The 17,837-nt window shown below is 40.9% G+C and overlaps 2 protein-coding genes and 1 pseudogene across 6 annotated transcripts in view; 2 read left to right on the top strand and 1 right to left on the bottom strand.

Moving 5' to 3' along the window:
* Window positions 1-457: 457 nt before the first annotated feature.
* On the top strand, window positions 458-3,511 carry prr35 (proline rich 35). Its single transcript, XM_067576073.1, has 2 exons — window positions 458-2,050; window positions 2,207-3,511. Exons 1-2 carry the CDS (start codon window positions 642-644, stop codon window positions 3,030-3,032), a joined length of 2,235 nt encoding a protein of 744 aa, XP_067432174.1. The 5' UTR covers window positions 458-641; the 3' UTR covers window positions 3,033-3,511.
* Window positions 3,512-5,044: 1,533 nt separating this feature from the next.
* LOC137172430 (toll-like receptor 13) lies at window positions 5,045-10,235 on the top strand (annotated as a pseudogene).
* A 317-nt stretch (window positions 10,236-10,552) lies between these two features.
* Window positions 10,553-17,837, bottom strand: part of si:ch73-103b11.2 (protein outspread) — a 49,914-nt gene continuing 42,629 nt past the window's right edge. For 4 of the 5 annotated variants that reach the window (XM_067576896.1, XM_067576900.1, XM_067576898.1 and 1 more), the window contains 8 exons: window positions 16,236-16,383; window positions 16,039-16,144; window positions 15,434-15,593; window positions 15,244-15,351; window positions 15,080-15,166; window positions 14,806-14,968; window positions 14,376-14,452; window positions 10,553-11,962 (listed from right to left, as the gene is read on the bottom strand). In XM_067576896.1, coding sequence (XP_067432997.1) covers window positions 11,891-11,962; window positions 14,376-14,452; window positions 14,806-14,968; window positions 15,080-15,166; window positions 15,244-15,351; window positions 15,434-15,593; window positions 16,039-16,144; window positions 16,236-16,383 — 921 coding nt within the window. In that variant the 3' untranslated portion in view covers window positions 10,553-11,890. Of the gene's footprint in view, window positions 11,963-14,048; window positions 14,135-14,375; window positions 14,453-14,805; window positions 14,969-15,079; window positions 15,167-15,243; window positions 15,352-15,433; window positions 15,594-16,038; window positions 16,145-16,235; window positions 16,384-17,837 lie in introns of all 5 variants that reach the window. The other variant, XR_010924982.1, reaches the window with a different exon arrangement.

The raw sequence follows: 17,837 nt of genomic DNA, 5'->3' as shown, positions 1-17,837 counted from the left end.
CAAACTCAAGCAGCAGGCCTTTGAGTGTTGTGAGACCCCCTGCACAGGTGCAGAGTCCCCTGTGACGACCCGTTTGCCCCCCAGCCCTGGGCCTTGCTAGCGCCTGGTACTGCACTGGAACTAATGAGTAGTGGCAGGTACAGTGAGAACAGAGCATCATGGGCCTCCCTGCAGTTAGTTTAGTGGCAACCCTCAGCTTAGGCAGACAACAAATGCGCTCTCATAATACACATATGTGCATAATGATATATACCACCCTTCAGTGCACACTTCATCAGATATTTAGACTTCTTAGAGAGCTGTTTCAGCAAACTCATGAAGAACAAACTCAGAGGTAAAAATGATAAATATGGGTGAAAGATTAAATATTTTATCTATTGTTCCTGAGTTGATGTTTTGCTTTTTTCTAGAATATCACCTTTATTCATATCAAACTGTCTTGTGTGTTCACAGGTTTTACTCCACTTTTATCAAGAAAATGCTCTTTTTCATTCCCATTTACCTGCAAAACTGAGGAAAGACTCACGGCGAATGAAATGAGCCCTGGCACAAAAGATAGAAAATCTAAAAATCAGTCTTGAATTGTTGTAATTCGAATACAATCACACAATCTTTATAAAAATCAAGACTCTAATTCCATCATGTCAAAGGACGACGCTTGTAAAGTGACATCTGCCAGCAAGCACAAGGAGCGCAAGCCCAAGAAGCCTCACTATATTCCACGGCCATGGGGCAAACCCTACAACTACAAGTGCTTCCAGTGCCCCTTTACCTGCATGGAGAAGTCCCACCTGTACAACCATATGAAGTACAGCCTGTGCAAGAACTCCCTGTCTCTGCTCATAGAGTCAGACTGGCCCTATAAAAAGGGCAACATCCTGCACCCGGACCAGCTCCGACCCTTTCAGCAGGGACACGGCATCCACGCTGCTGGCAAAGATGAGCTGGAGCAGGTAACACAGACTGAGGAGAGACAGATGCAGCGAAGGAGTGTAGAGGAGGAAGGTGAGGACAGGGAAAGCCAGGGACCAGAGGACGAGGAGGACGGAGAACGAGGGGAGGGAACAGAGGTTGCAGGGTTGACGAAAGAGAGCTCCAGTAACAACAGCGGCAGAGGAGACACTGCAGAGTGCGCCACTAAGAAAACCAAACCACCAGAATCAGAGCTTCTGATGGCCGACATGCTCTCCCTTGAAGACCAGCTTTTACGAGCACGTTCAGTGGAGGTGGAGGCCCAGCTGAAACATTATAAGTTATCCAAGACATGTCTAACAACTCCTGGGCTGCTGTCAGAGCAGTGGCGGCTGCTAGCGTCGAGCCACACTAAGGCCAAAGCTGAAAGTGCTCAGCCCCGAGTGAGTAGTTCAATCCCCTGTTACCCTCCTCCACCAAACCTGGTGGATTACCAGGATCCCACTGGACTCAACCTGTCAGTTCTTGGGGTGGGCTATCCCATCAGCCCCAGCCTCTTCTCCTACATGAACTCAGCTATTCCCTCCGCTGCCACGGGTCTGACTGCTCAGACCCACGCACAGCTTGCCCAGCTTCCCTTCCTGGCGTCTGCCGCTCAGCTGATGCACCCAGCTTCCAGCACCCACACAGACAGAGCTCTTATCCCCCCTCGGCTCTACTACCCCTTCCTGTGCGAGCACACATTTGGACCAGCCTCCAGTCAGAGCGATGCCAGCAAAGCACTCAAGACATCCTCAAACAGTCTAGAAACCAATCCCTTGTCTAGTTTCCAATCCAAAGTCAATCTGTGGAAAGTGCCTGCTTTGCGGCCAGGGACCACCACCGTCTCCCCCGCTGGTTGGGTGTCACCTCAGAGAGAATCCCCAGACCAGGCCTACAGGCTGGCGGATAAACTGCAGGTTACAGCCAAGGAAGGTAAAGCAAGCTGGGGCCTCAAGAGAACAGGAGCCCCAATGGGGAACCATGACGCACCTGTGGAGAAGAAGCCAGCTATGGGCTTTACTTCGGACCTTCTGAAGAATATTCAGACTGCATCTACTCTTAATATGACATCAGATAAACTTCTCTACCATGGAAGGTAAGATTCTCATCATTTTGTCATTTCGCTCTTTTTAAAATTATTGTTATTTGCATTACTGGTGGTAAAATGAGTTACAGGAGGAACAGTAGGAGTATTAAAATATATTTGTTCTTTTTGTATGTTTTTTATCCTTAAAATTCCTCCCATTTTTAGTTTACAGGATACTCAGCTTCAGACCCGGCCGTCTGAACTGTGGCACAACGATCCGCTCACTAGTCCCAACAGTGAAACAACCTCTCTTCCTACTTCTGGGGGACCCAATAGCCAGGACTTGACTGCTGCCCGCACAATGGGGGAAGGAGCTTCAGAGTCAGTGGCCGCTCTCCTCAGTGACCTCTCCAAGGCCTTGCAGGAGTATCAGGAGGCTGAGCGTAAAATCTCCCACCTAGAGAAGGAGGACCTTCCCGCCCAGCACCACCTCTGGGAACACCTGAGCAAAATCCGTAGCGAGCTTTCCCACATCCACCAGGCGCTGGAGCGGACAGCTCGCCAAAGCGACGGGCCTCTCGACCTTTCAGTCAAGAGAGACTCAACAGATTCAGTCGGTGATCTGGGCCTGAGAGAGGATGGCAGTCTCAAAGGCAACACGACAGAGACAGAAGAGGAGGATGAGGAGCTGGAGGAGAGAAAGGAGGACGAGGAGGATGAGAGTGAGAGAAGGGTGATGAAGGCTTCGCTAGAGAGTCGTAAGCAGTCGTTGGACATGCTGATCAAGATGAGTCAGGCAGGTGCGTCGGTGGTGAACACAGAGGTTCTCTCTCCAGGTGGTCTCAGCATGAGGCCCAGTCCAGCTGAGGCCTTATGGCCAAGCAGAACTACTAAGTGTGAGGCGGACTCCAGCGTCCTGCTCTGCCCTGACGGCCGATCAGTGGTGTTCACCGACATCCCCTCCTCTGCCAAAACCCCGAAAAGGCCACCGTCCATACAGCGATTGGAAGCACAGTGTCCTCCAAGTCCTTTGACAGCAACAGACACATAAACCTCTGTTCCTGTAACATAACTGATTCTATATGATTGATCAGATGCAGTTGTCTATAAAATTACTGGCATGCCTTTGATTTTCACTGGCTGGAAGAGGACTGTCACTCTTATTCTCAGTTTAACTTCACAAAAAACTTTTGCACCTTATAGAACAAACAGAGAATGAATGACAAAATATTGAGAGTAAAGTCTCACAAATGCACTATGGATAAGACTCTCCTAAAAATGATTTTAAATGTAACATCAGCACTTATTTCCATTAGAATAATTTGACCAATTAAGTCTTTTAAAATCATGTTGAGAGACAATCTTTTGAATGGGTTTGTAAATAATGTAATTTTTAAAATAAATGTAAGTAAAATGTTTTAAAGGGTAAATGGTTTTATATGGATGTCATGTTGGGCTTGATTTCACTTGATGAAAATAAAATGTACAATACACACTGTATTTCTTGGAATAAACTGAGTAAAAAACAAATGTTTCATTCTTTTTATACAAGCGGGACAATAAATGGGAGAAAGAGAGGAGGTAACATCCATACATCGGAGGAACACAAGACATAAATAATAAGAAAAAGATATGATTGGAAAGGCTCTGAGAAAATGCTATCATCACTATCATTATGATTTAGAGTATAAATGAGAGATAAACAGATTCAAAGTGGCTGCTAAAGGTGAAGCAGCTCCTTAAGCTAAATGGCCATCAGTGGGGTTACTTGTGTCTGGCTCCTTAATTCCTTAATCCAGGAATCCAGGACCCCCCACCCCCACCCCCCGCAAAGGTCAGGGCTCCAGGGCCGAGCACCACATTGACTTAACAGAGGAGTACCTGTCTGCCCCCGGGAAGGACACCCAGCGCAGTGCTGCCCTGCGTCCTGTGGCCCCTTCACCACCCTCACACTCCAGACACAGCAGCAAAGGTCAGCTGCCATAACTAGAAGAGTCTCGGTGGATGTTCAGTCTGAAGAGGTCAAAATGCCTGTCTGATCTTTTTAACTTTTTTCTATTTATATTTGATACTGGCTCAATATCTTAATTGAGTTATTACTGAAATAAGAGTTGTAATTTTATGTACCACACTTACATCGTTCTCTATGAAGATTAAGCTGTTATCCAAACAATTATTTGCAAATAGTTTGAATTTAAGGCTTCATGCATAATATATATATTAATAAATGTTAAACATATCAAATAGAATACATGATATGTGCACCACAGTAAAAAAACAAACAAACAAATTTTTCAATTTTTCAATTCTCTAAATACCATTGGCTTCCAGTGACAGAGATGCTCAGTGTTTCACAGAGACAGATTTTTGGGAACATCCATATAAAGTTAGTCATGTGTAAAGGCACCCAGAGATTCTAACTGGTCCCCAGTTCAGAATTTCCCCTGAAAAAATAAAATATTTCAATGTTAGCACAAAGTCTATTACTGGTTTATGCCAAGTTGGATGCTCTGGACAGTGAATATACCTCACCATCTCTCTGCTGTAGCCTTATGAGATCAGGCCCCAAGCTGATAGCACCCTCAAGTGGACAAAAGATTTAAAGCCACATGAGTTTAGCTCATTCACTCTCATGTCAGCACTAATACAGTGACTGAAAAAAAGCAAGCAAGAAAGAAGCTGGTAGTGATGGACTTTGACTCTCAGACCGAACCAGTGTGTTCTTTAAATATCTTTACCACAGATAACTGGCCAGTATAACAACTGTTTTCAGCAGTGTGAACAAAGTGAGCGCACACACCCGAAGACAACATCCTTCCTCAAAAAGAGGTGATTACTTATTTAGACAAATTCAGAGTACTTGATGGCAGTTAAATGGGGAAGTGCAGTAGCATAAATTAAACCAGCATAAGAGGAGCATAAGAGGAGCATAAGAGGGTAAGTTCTCATATTTCACAATTAACAGACAGGTGACAAATTAAAGGAAAAACCAACATAAAGTGTCTTAGTAAGGTGTTGGGCCACCACATGCTGCCAGAACAGCTTCAGTGTGCCTTGGTGCCAAGGTGCTGTCAAGCAAGATGATACGAGCGGTCCTGTTCCTTCTTTTGCTCAACACCCCGGCCTGCTGTGGTTTTGGCTTTAAAGGCTGCTCTCAGAACTTCCCCATGACTGAGACCCTGTGGTGCTTCAACCACAACATTGCTAACCTCTCTGATGTTGTTAGCATGATCCCAGATAATATAACAACAATCAACCTGTCCAAGAACAAGATCCAAGTCATCCCACCTGGATCATTCAGTCATGTGCTCAGGCTCAAACACCTGGACCTGAGCGAGAACAAGCTGGTGTCTCTAAAAGGAGGAGAATTCAGAGGCTTGGACCTCTTGGTTTCTCTCAATCTCACCAGCAACAACATCTCACACATCCGCTCCGATGCATTTGATGGACTCGTCAGGCTACAATCCCTCCTTCTGACCTATAATGCACTTGTTACAATCTCTCAAGGTATGTTTAATTTCCTCCCACTGATTCAAGAAGTCAACCTGTCTCTGAACATGCTCAAGGCTTTCAGCTGTGAAGAGTCTGGTGGCTCCTCCACTCTTAGGCAGCTCGATCTTTTAGCAAACAACATCCGCAAGTTAAATGTGAGCTGTTTCCCTGCCCTTGAGTACATCAGGTTGTCCAACAACTCCGAGCTGGAGCTCCAGGCAGATGTTTTTGCCTCCAACCGCAGGCTGAAGAGTCTGCTTCTCCAGGGAGTTAAAGCAGAAGTGCTGGTGGGACTTTCTGAGGAGACAAAGAGGAATCTCTCTTGGGTGTCATTTTCTTTGTTTGTGGAGAGATCTCCATTTACCATCTGTGGATTGCTGAAAGGAATGGACCAGCTTGAGAGAGTAGAGGTACAAGTACTTGTTTAAATGCAGTATTTCTTTGCTTATACACCGTCAATTGCTTTATTTTGTGACGGTTTCAATATGTTTTAAAGTAATTTCATGTAAATTTAACTTGATGCAGGTTGACTTGAAAGGATCCAAGTTACCTCAGCGTAACTCCAGCCTCCTGGACTGTGCCACTCCACAAGTGGTGTTTATTGTGCATGCAAACCTTGGGAATGTCGCCCAGTTGACATTGGGTAAAGGAAACACAAGCAGACTCTATCTCAACAACTGTGGGCTGAAGGAGATATCTCGTGCTACATTTGACGGTTACAGTAGACTGAAAACACTGCAGCTGAATCAAAACAAGGTCGTCATTCAGCAGGATACTTTTCAAGGCCTGACCAGTCTCACCTTTTTGAGCTTTGACAGGAGCAAATTACGAGACATTGACCCCAACTGGTTCATCCCTCTGAAGAGTCTGACTCGCCTGTCTCTCATGAAAAATGAAATCACTGAGTTGACACCAAAGGTATTCAGTGCCCTCACCCAACTTGAGCAGCTCTACCTGCAGTTCAATCTGCTAAAATATATCACCAGGGAGCCTTTCAGTAAGCTACGGAAGCTGAATAAGCTCAACCTCAGTTTGAACATAATTGATTTCATTGAAGAAGGCTCCTTCCGAGATCTGATGAGTCTCAGGTAATCAGAATTCTCTACTTGTGTGTTTATCTTTTCTCAAATTTGTTCTCTATTAATGTATTGAACACAGTTGTCTGTCCATTAGGTACCTGGACTTAAGTGGGAACCGCATCAAGAGGCTGACACCATCCATTCTGTCTGGCCTGATGAATTTGAAGTCATTTATTCTGTACAACAACCGTCTCCATTTTAGATCATATGAAGCTCCTTTCATCAGCCTTACTTCTCTGGAGGTATAACACATTTCTTCAGTCAGTTATTAACACCTCTTGACCAATAGAGGAAAAGAGATGCATTTTGTGTGTAAATCTTTCTTTTTTATCTGTCTATCTTCTATGTCCAATTTGGAGTATCTGGAGATGAACTACCAGGGACCTGGAGGTCGAGGCATCGGTAATATTGGACCAGATTTCTTTCAAGGTCAGCGTCAACTTACCTCACTGGCCATCGGGCACAGCATCAACGTCGACTTCCATTGTGACGCCTTTGCTCCTCTGGTCACACTGAAGTACCTGTACATAGCAGGGGTGATTATGAAATCGACCAACCTGAGTGCAGTGTTGTCCCCTCTGAAAAGCCTGAAGAAGCTGACTCTTTACAGGGCAGACCTGGATACTCTGCCTGCTGACCTGTTGCCTCCAGATAATTCACTGGAAATCCTCAAAGTCCAGTCAAACCACCTCCATACTGTGAACAAAACGATGCTGGACGTTCTGCCGAGGTACAGAAGCTACTAAATTATCTAGCAAGCACCTCTTAAATGATAAATTCACTTATTACCATCATTTATGACTGTGTAACACAATTTCACTGTTAGCTTTAGCTTTGAGGAGTTTCCCTTTGTACTACAGTTTCTCACAGAGCACAGACCAAAAATCATGAAACCTCTTTTATTTCATTTATTTTTAGTAACTGTTGGTTTGAAGTGGGCTCAATTGGAAAAAGCTGCCGCTAATGTTGTCAGCACTGTCAATCATATTAGATCAAACCACGCCCACACAGTCCAAAGGAAACACATTAGCAGAGTTTTTGAGTGTTGAACCCTCAGTAAATAACAACTATGAACTTAGTTCTTACTTTTTTCCTCTTAAACTTTGACTGTTGCTTATTTATTTCATGAGTATTTGATTTTATAGAGAAATACTTAAGATTTGTAACAATTTTTTCAGGGGCTTTAATAATTTCCCTATTAGACTGCAGTGAGAAGCTGCAGCACAGTGGATATTTTGTCTTAATTACAGGTATCAGTGAAATTGTACTATGTATGATCATAAATGATGAGCTAAAAACTTCATAATCAGGCCCAGGTTGAAAAACAGTGAACGTATCCTCAAACTCTTTGAGTCTAACAGACCTTGCAAATGTTTGCCAGTAACATACAGTATATTCAACGAAGCCAAAATTATTTTTACTTTCTACACTTCAATTAAAGGTATAGTTCAGTTAAAAAGAGATCAGTTTATCTTTCATGAAAAATACACAAGCTCTCAAAGTTTATGAATATAACCCTATTTCCCTTTGCAGATTTAATATGTTAAGCAACCTCACAACCTCAGTAACTGACAACCTAATAAACTGACACACTGTTTGACATCTGCATCACAGAACTAGAATGACAATCACTCTAACACATAAAAAATTGTGCAAATTTTCTTATAAATGAACAGCAACAGAAGCATGGTTTCTGTGTTCACAGTACTAGGAGTGATAGATATCGATATAGATAGATATTTGGAATAGATTTAAACTGACTTAAACTGTATGTGTGACTGTGTATCTTTCCAGATTGCGTGTTTTGGACATTACGGAAAATCCACTTACCTGTACCTGTGACAATGCCTGGTTCAAGACCTGGGCTGTCCACAATGCTCATACACAGGTAGGACAAGCTGTAAACACTGTGACTTATATTCACTGTTATTTCGGAGTAAAACATCTGTAACTTACATATATTTGACAGCTCAATTGATTCAGTTGTCTTATTTTTCCTGTGTTCCAGGTGTCCTACCTGTACGACCTCCAATGTGACAACAACAAGAGATCTTCCTATCTGTGGCAGTTCGATGATAAAGCCTGCTCCTTCGAACAGATTTCCTTCAATCTCTTCATCACCTTTTCTGTGATGGACGTGTTGTTTGTGTGTGTGTGTCTGGTCTGGCACACACAAGGCCCTACCCTGCGCTACCTGCTGCTCATCCTCAAGGCAAAGGTACATGGGCGTAAGGGGGCAGCAAGGCCCAAATTCCAGTATGATGCATTCATTTCGTATAGCTCCAAGGATGAGGCCTGGGTGATGAGGCAGCTGGTGCCCAATCTAGAGAAGCCAGCTTCTGGTTTACCAGGGCTCAGGCTATGCCTCCACCACAGAGACTTCCGCCCGGGTACTGCCATCTTGGAGAACATCGAGGCTGCCATCTACAACTCTCGTCACACCATTTGTATAGTGACACGTCACTTCCTGCGAAGTGAGTGGTGCTCTGTGGAGTTTCAGCTGGCCAGCCTGAGGCTTCTGTGTGATGGCAGTGATGTCCTGCTGCTGGTGTTCCTAGAGGAGATACCTGACCACTGTCTGTCTCCCTACACACGCCTACGCAAGATTGTACGCAAGAAAACCTACCTGCTGTGGCCAGAGAAACCACAAGAGCAGGGCGCTTTCTGGGTCAGACTGGTAGATGCTCTGAAAGACAATGAGGATGAGGAGGAGGAAGGAAGAGGAGGAGAGGGAGAGTTAGCGCCGCTAATTGGCTAGGCCAAATGCTAACTATTTGAAATACCCATAATTAACTTTTCAAGGCCTGGCTAGGCTGTCAAATTACTTCATTTGACAAGAAATAAGTAAATAATAACCAAGGTAATATGAAATCATTGTAGTGGAATTACTCGGTAATAACAAGAAAAACAACAAATAGCCAAAGTAGTGTAGTGACAATTTCTTGTATTGAATTGGCTTATAGTTACGGAGTAACACATTTTTAAAAAATAACTGGGAAAACTCTTTCTAGACAATAAGTTGTATGGCTTCATGCTGCCAACACTTAAACTACTGCTTCCAAATAAAAAGTCAAAGCCACACAGTACTTTACCTGAGTACATTTTCACATCCTGTATTATGTAATAGGAATTTTTTGCCATATATGTGGTTGGTTTCCACATTAAAATGATAATTACCTTTCTGTGGTTTGTAACATGTAGTAAATGTTCTGAAATGTGTTTCCTTTTAAGTATTTTCCAATTAATAATTGAAGACAAGGGAAATACCAAGAAATGCCATGTTATTACCTTCCTATGGCCTGTTAAGTGTTGTGGGCGCTGTTTCTTTCAAAGTGGCAGTTTATATAATATAAATAAATACCAGGAACACACCTTTCTATGGCTCATATATTTACTTTTTTCACATTTGTGAGCGGAGACCTAAAATCATCTCAACCTGCTTCAGAAAACCTGCTTCTGTACAACATATTTGTTAAGAGACCGGTTTTAAAAGACCATATTTAAGTTCTATTTTGGTTTTGTGATTATTTTAGAAATGCTGTCTTAGCTATGATGATATATAGTATAGTGAGCAATAAGAATGATTCTTTCTATGCTTATTTGTTCTGTTCCTTATGCCAAGTGGTGAAAATAATTACATTTACTGTCCATAATCATCAACTGGCGTGCTGACTTAAACTCTTGCTTCCATCTACAGATAAATTCTGTTACTTAATAAAGCTGTTTTTTTCCACCATTGATGACTTAATATATAATAAACTGAACTTGATAGAAAGTTAACTACACGAGTATGTTTCATTTCTTAGGGATCTGTCTTGCTCCTGCTGTTACACTGACTGATAGACAAAACCAAAAACGCTCCTTTCTACTTTCTGATATTGGCGGCCATTATCACCATAGATGTTTACTGCAATCTTGCAAGGATTTCCTTTATTTCAGGACACCACAGTTAGCCAACACAGGGGTGTTTGAGGGGAAAAAAGGGGATACTGCTCCAACATTTCCAAACACTTCATTTATTTGACGTTATACATTCAAATGAAAATAAAAAATATTCATATATATTCCATATAGAGCTAGTGAGCAAGGTACAAGTTTAAAACAAAACACAGAAGTTTTCCGTGTGGCATACGTATATACAAGGCGTGGTTTGAATACTATACAGTGTGTTTCCATAGCTGCACAGGTTTCATGGATGTTTATATTCTTCACTCAGTTGAGGCACGACTAGATTTCAGTGAGAGGTCGAGGGATTGGGCCAAGTGCTTCAAGACTGCCGCTTACAGTAAAACAATTCAATCTCAACACCTAAACAGTAGGACTTGCAAAGCAAAGCTTATTAGTGTTAAGAGTTCCACACTAAAGCATAAAGTAGGAAAATGAGGCAACATGATCATTCTGCAATTCAAATTATACTGTACAGTCATGCAAAGTCCTAAATAGTTTTTATGAGATGATACTCTCACACATCAAGTCAAAACTGAGCAAACACAAATTCAGGTTTTAATAAACTTTAAAAAAAAAAAAAAATCCAGTATCACTAACAAGTCACGGCTGTTCACTAAATTTGACAGAAGTCATGATGTTTGGTTGCACTGCAATAATCGACTTGAAGTCACTACACCAATTTGAGACAAGAAAAAAAAAAAAAAAGCTTCCTCAAGTAGTCAAGTGATAAGTGCAATCCCACCCCCCTTTCCCCCCTTCACACACAGACACTCCACTTTATAAAACTCTCATACATAAGCAAGTTAAGCATCACATTGTTTTCCACTATCAATCAAACCATAGTTATAATACAGCAGATGCCCCAACAATCAATAGCAAACCATACTCTTACATATATCCAGTAGTTATGTACAACAGAACAGGTGCAACATTAAACACATTAAAAACTATTAGATATAGAAATTGTAACAATAATAAAATACAGCAGATACTTAATTCATATTGGGAAATATATATTATTCATACTGTGTATTGCTGTCTGTTTTGGCGTTTTGGAGGATCAATAAAAAAAAAATGCTGTCATGTATCCCTCTCACAGCTTATTTGACACATCTCCAGCTTGGACAGATTATATACCTAATGTTTTTTTAAAAGAAACCTAGACATGATTCATTCAGTAAAACTTTTTTTTTTCCATGAATTAAAAAGAATATGAAATAAAAACATGACAACTTATCAGAGGCATGGAAGCAGCAGGTCCAGGTTTAGAATTGACCTTGATACCTTTTTTTCCCCATTTCCTATGAGAGTCATCAGCTGCTGCTGACACAGCCGTGGCAATCTGACCAAAAAACCAAGGCCAGGAAAGAGAACTTCGGATTCTTGAGATTTAAATCTTTTTGGAATCTTTCGCCTCAAAAAGCTTCATGCGCTCCTGCACAGTTAGTCCCTCTTTCAGGCTCTGTTAAAGGAAAGAAAACAGAAGATAAGGTATATGTGCGTGTAGAGAGGGGCATTAAAAACAACAAAAAAAAACACACACAAACGCACCACAAAAACTCTCAGTATAGTCCATCCCAGACTTTTTTCTTCACTTGACAACATTCAGTACTTCAATTCAGGTCAAAATATAAGACATACAGGAAAACGTGGTTAGGCTGGAATATCATGCAACTTGACCACGCCAGAGTAACTGCTTAGTGTGAACAATAACGAACAACAATTAAAAAATGTGAAGACTCACAAACAGACAACAACAGACAAAGGACAACAATTAACAGTAATAGGTTTATACATTAACAGAACAAAACGATGTAGGAACAGATGAGATGTGTTGCATAAGAAAAGACAGCTTTCATTCTTTAATATCATCATCTGAGCTCTTTAATATCATCAACTGACACAACACTCAACACTAAACTCCTACTGCACACAAAATATGTTGTGCCTGTCAGCTCGTGGTCAGGGTCTGTCCCAATACCAACTGTTGTTGCAGCTGAAATGTCTGCCTGTCTAGTTAGGTAACAAAGGTAATTAAATACCAGAGACACAGTATTTTTCCTGTAGTCCAACTGCCTTTAATAAATCACTAAAGTGTATGCATACAGGCTCCCATGAACAGCTCACAAAGACACTTTATACTTTCAGCCTCCACCCAACACAACTGTCAACACAAACACCTCATGTGCAGTCACACTTCTCTGTCTGCTTCCTGTAAGATAATCAATACCAACTCAATATTTGGTGTCATGTCTGTCTTATACAACTTCCAGTTCTTGCATTTAGTTCCCCTTATCCAACCATCACTTCTTCAGAATCAGGGTCATCATGTATCATGAACGTCAGATAACCTTTTCTATTTCTTCTTTCCCAACAGACTAGACATTAATTTGCCTGCACAGACATGGTACGAGGCATCCTGGCAAGACATCTTCCTTAAAAACAGAACAATGGGATTACAACATATAAAAGGTCAATAGACAGAATCCATCATGTTCTTGAAAGACAAAACTGATCAGTTGAACACACTTCTACACTGGATTAACAATCATCAAAATATTAATACAACAACATAGTAATTTCTCCAACAGTACACTTCTAACATATTTTTTTCCTCCACACAACACTTGTGGTTTTGAGCACTGAAGTGTGCGTTTCACAAGCTGCCAGGGATTTCCTACATCTGAAGAGTGCCAACACTCAATACAATTGATCCACACTTCTCCTAATACTGCTTTGAAGCAGTACTTAGAGTTAAGTTTATCCCACAATTCAGCATGGTCTACTGCACCACAACAATTCGGTTGTTGGTAGTAATTGATTATAAGCTGGTTTTAGAGCTGAAATTAATCAGCAAGCATGAATAAATAGAAATGACAGAATAGAGTGATGTATGACATGTTGCAACGTGAATATCCACATCAAAACACTATGAAATTATGGAAGAACCTCCATAGATGGTTATTAAATATCAAAACTCTTTGTTGAGACTGATACAAATAATATTTTATATTGTCAACATAAATATCATATTATAAGTTCTTTTATCAATATTCTGGCAATTCCTTTCCTATAGATTTTTATTAGAATGAAACCATTCAAAACACATTTATATATTACATGTCTTTGACACACAAAGTAGGTACTTGACTGCTCTCAAACACCATGATTGTGGGTATTGGGAAAGACCCTAAATCTGGAGCAAAGCCTGTGTGACAGTAAATATGAATGGGCCCACTGCTTAACTAGGTCTATATTGAGAAAACATTGTTTCATTAGGTGTTGCCAACATTTTTCAGCTTATAGTTTGGGCGAAGTTTGTAACGAGTAGGATTTTTGCAAGATGTTGTGATTCTAAAACTATAAATTTGCAAACCATCTCCTCTAAGAACTGTTAATGCTCACTCCTGTAATATTTAACCGAGGGGTGGACACTAAAATCAGCTCTTGGTGGTGCAGGTTGGGACAAAAGGAAAGGTTGTGGGGAGAGGGGGAGGGGACATCATGCAAGAACGAGCATGCTTTGCTCTACATCATGCTATACCTACAGCACATCTTGGGGCGGGGATTGGGGAGGGGGGATCACCCCACAATGGGAGTGTCAGCTATCCCATGAGACCTGTTCAGTGATAGACTGATGGACAAAACAGACAGTTGACAAACTTACAGGACAAGAGACTTTCAATAAAACTTACTGACCAACCGACTCGACACATTTCTACATGGTGGATGAGTTGCAACAATGATAAAGTCAGCGTGACAAAAGCTGGAAACGTCACATCACACAGCAAACTGAAATTCCATGTTTATTTTTGAATGTGAGACTAAATTCCTGCAATTATGGAAAGAAAAAAAACAATGAATTCGACACTCACCTTTGACCTTACTCCTCTTGATTGCTTGGATTGTTCTTTTTTCAAGAAATCTGGATTACTTTTTGATTTCATTATGTCTAAAATCACACACAACGAAAGTATGTCATTATTATCATTGACCTTAAGTAGCATACTAGCATCACAAGATCACTTGAACAGATACATATCCCAACTAAAAGCTACACTGATTATACTGAAACATAGTTGCAACACAACACACAAGTGACCATTGTTATAACTTTTGTAATCCAGTAAACAATATACTGTATTTGCATGACACTTCCCCACTGTTGAAATATTCAAATGCAGCTACATAACACACAAGACACTTTATCCTGAATGGTTGCATTACTGAAATTTAAATAACATTTGGTTAATTAAATTCAAGTAGGGTTTACATAATAAGAAAACATCAACTTTCTCTGTTTACCGTATCCAGATGTAACTGTTCCATCGACAGTCCTCTCGCCCAACGCTTCTGTGGCGATAAGCAGCTTCTCTTTCAGTTTGCTGATGTCGCAGTCAGCCTTTGCTTTCACAATGCTGAGCTCTGTATAGATGTCTTTATATTTGTCTGTAGCATATTTCTTGTCCTGTTGTAATGAGAAATAATTGATACAGTTTTTCTAATTTAGATAAGGGAAACGAAGAAATACATGCCTTCTAAGAATTATTTGCAGTACATTAATATTGACTTTGCTTACCCTTAAAGCAGACTGCAGTTCGTCTTTCAAAGAGTGGATTTCCTGCTTAAGGTACTGGATCTCTGACTCCTTAATTCGAAGCAGCACCTACAAGATGGAGAGAAACACAAGATTTAACAGCAAATCCTTAGTGTGTGTGCACATGTGCCTCTGTTTACACGTACCTCCAGTTCATACACATCTTTGCCGTGGGTAAGTGGTGACAATGCTGTTTCACCGCTGAAACAAGAGCGCATCCGAGTGATCTCTGTAGTCAGCCGATTATTTAATTCCTGTTGGGAAGAATGAAGTTATTTTTGTACCTGTGGACAGAAATGTGTTTGCATGTACGCGTGGATGTATGTGGATTCTGACCTGGTTGTGAGCGTTCAGCTCCTGGTTCTCTCTCTGACACTGCCTGAGGGCCTGCCTCTCGGCCTCCAGAGCCTGGGCCAGGTGAGCGTTCTCCAGACATTTCTGTGAGTACTGCTCTGACAACACCTCCAGCTCCCTCTGGATGGACTGAAGCTCCTCCCTAGACAGTTGGATCATCATTAGATCAACTTGAATTCTCATCTATCAAATGCATTAAAGGTTTTAATCCCTAGATGAGATTGGACTGTTGCATCATGTGATGGAGACTTTCCCAAAAGTTATTTAATAAGTTCCTCCAGCTTATGAGCCATGAACAAACTTTTTGGTGGCTCTTTTTTACATTTGCAACACAGAGTTAACAAACTGTATAGACGACTATTTGGGCATTCATCTAAGCCATACATATTAACATTTAACAAACATTTCACAACATCAGGGCTCATAGTTTAAACCTATGTAGTGTTTTAGGTTAGACTTTAAAGCTTTACCTCTGCATGCTAAGATCTTTTACATTTTTTTTCAGATCAAGGAAAAGTCAAATGAACATGTAAAGTGTCAAGTTAAACAGTCTTGGTGTTGTTAAAAAAAAAAAAAAAAAAACATACTCGTATTGTAATCGAAGTTCATCAATGTCAGAGTTCAGTCCACTCAGCTGGGAGCGCTGGGTCTTCTCCAGTTCCTCTTTGTGTGCGTTCTTCATCGCTTCAATAGCTGGATCAAAGGTAGATCACACATATTTAATTATGCTGGTCTAGTTTAAACTAGAGAAATTAGGGGGTGGTAATACAAACAGTTTCTTTACCAGCAATTGTGGCGGCAGTCTCCTCAGCCAGTAGTCTCTCTCGCTCTTCCATAAGTTTGGAAATCTCCCTCTGATGCTGCCTCTGGAGGTCTTCAATCAACTTCTGGTGTGTTTCTTCCATTGCTGCAAAGCCACGTTCACACGTGGCCTAGAGAAAGAAAGGGTCAACACTGAGTCGTCACAAAATATTCTGTACTCATTGCCAGGATTTCTATTTTGTGACTCTAAATTCGGTACAATATCTACTAATATCAGACTACACTAAATGGTGTCATGCAAGATCACTGAGAGAAGCCATGCAAGCTTTTAATGATCTGAAGCCCAGCTATGTTAGTAAGAGAGCGAGTTAAAGCAGTGAAATTCTATACCAGCAAGGCAGCACTATTGTCAGTAAAAGTGTACTTCATTCTGTAGGAAATGGTATATCTACTGATGCCCAAATAAAAAGGCAATGTTGGAGAAAAAGTGACACATTTTAGTTGAGTACAGTTATAATTTTATACTTTTTGGATGTACTTAAATGATTACAACCTGCTACGGATTGCTTTGCTTCGTTATGTAAAAAACTTCTAGGATGTCCCGAACTGATCCACAGGATCAGCATTTTTTCATGGCTCTGTATTGACTATATAAATCCTGATTCCTTTTCAAGCTTGTGTTTGCTCTGGATACCCAATCAGTCATAAATACTGTATTGAGCTCAGTTTAAACACTGAAACATCTGCTAACCCACAGTGTTATGAGTAAGTAAACAACAGAGCACACAGCAAACAGCAGTTTGAATTAATGATCTGTCAGTGTGTGTCAGCAGGCGACATAATAAAAGCTAAACTCCAAAACATTTTTTGGATTTCAGCAACAATCAGGCGCACAATGTTTCTCCTGCTGTTGGTTGAAAACTGCAATTGACTACAAATGTGTGACTGCCACAACAAATCCACACTGGCTCATCATTTCATGGATAATACACATAACATTATTTAAAATATCATACAAATCACTCCAACTGTAAAACAGGCCAGATGTTGTTAATGTAGAGCTTATCAGATATTAAACATATTTAAATTACTTTGATAATTTTTAATCTAGGATTACTGTGGATTAAGTGTGCACTGTGCAGCTATATTATGCAGTAATAAATAAAAAAATAAATATGTAATTACAGGACTAGGAGTCTACAACCACACTCTGTGGGGCTGTACTTAGGCACAGTGGCACTTTGAGCTAAATGCTCAGAATAACAATGCTAACATTCAGTACTGTAGAATGTGCACCAGGCATTTGGTCTGAGACTTAAGTATTGGACAAATTGAATTTTTGACCTGATGATGGTGCTAGATGAAAAGCCATCCACCTGCTCACCAAAGTTATTACAATTCATCCTGTGGGGAACATGAATGACTGTACCAACTGACACAGAAGTTCATCCAATAGTTGTTGAGATATTTCACTCAAAACCACACATGTGAACTTTACAGTGGTGCTACAGGAAATCAACATTAGTAATTAGGATCCACAGTCCGGAAGCTATGAATGTTTACACCACTTTTGAGCCAATCCATCTAGAAGATGTGGATATACTGTAGTTCACATAATAATTGA

Source organism: Thunnus thynnus, chromosome 20 (genome assembly GCF_963924715.1).
Source record: "Thunnus thynnus chromosome 20, fThuThy2.1, whole genome shotgun sequence".
In the NCBI taxonomy this organism is placed as follows: domain Eukaryota; kingdom Metazoa; phylum Chordata; class Actinopteri; order Scombriformes; family Scombridae; genus Thunnus; species Thunnus thynnus.
Note: the sequence above shows the minus strand (reverse complement) of the source record. Positions and strands in the feature narration are given on the sequence as shown.

What these genes read in the sequence shown, in the direction of transcription:
- prr35 (XM_067576073.1), top strand. Translation starts at nt 642, where the DNA reads ATGTCAAAGGACGACGCTTGTAAAGTGACATCTGCCAGCAAGCACAAG. An exon ending in AAACTTCTCTACCATGGAAG is followed by an intron (nt 2,051 to 2,206) that starts GTAAGATTCTCA and finishes TCCCATTTTTAG; the next exon opens with TTTACAGGATACTCAGCTTC.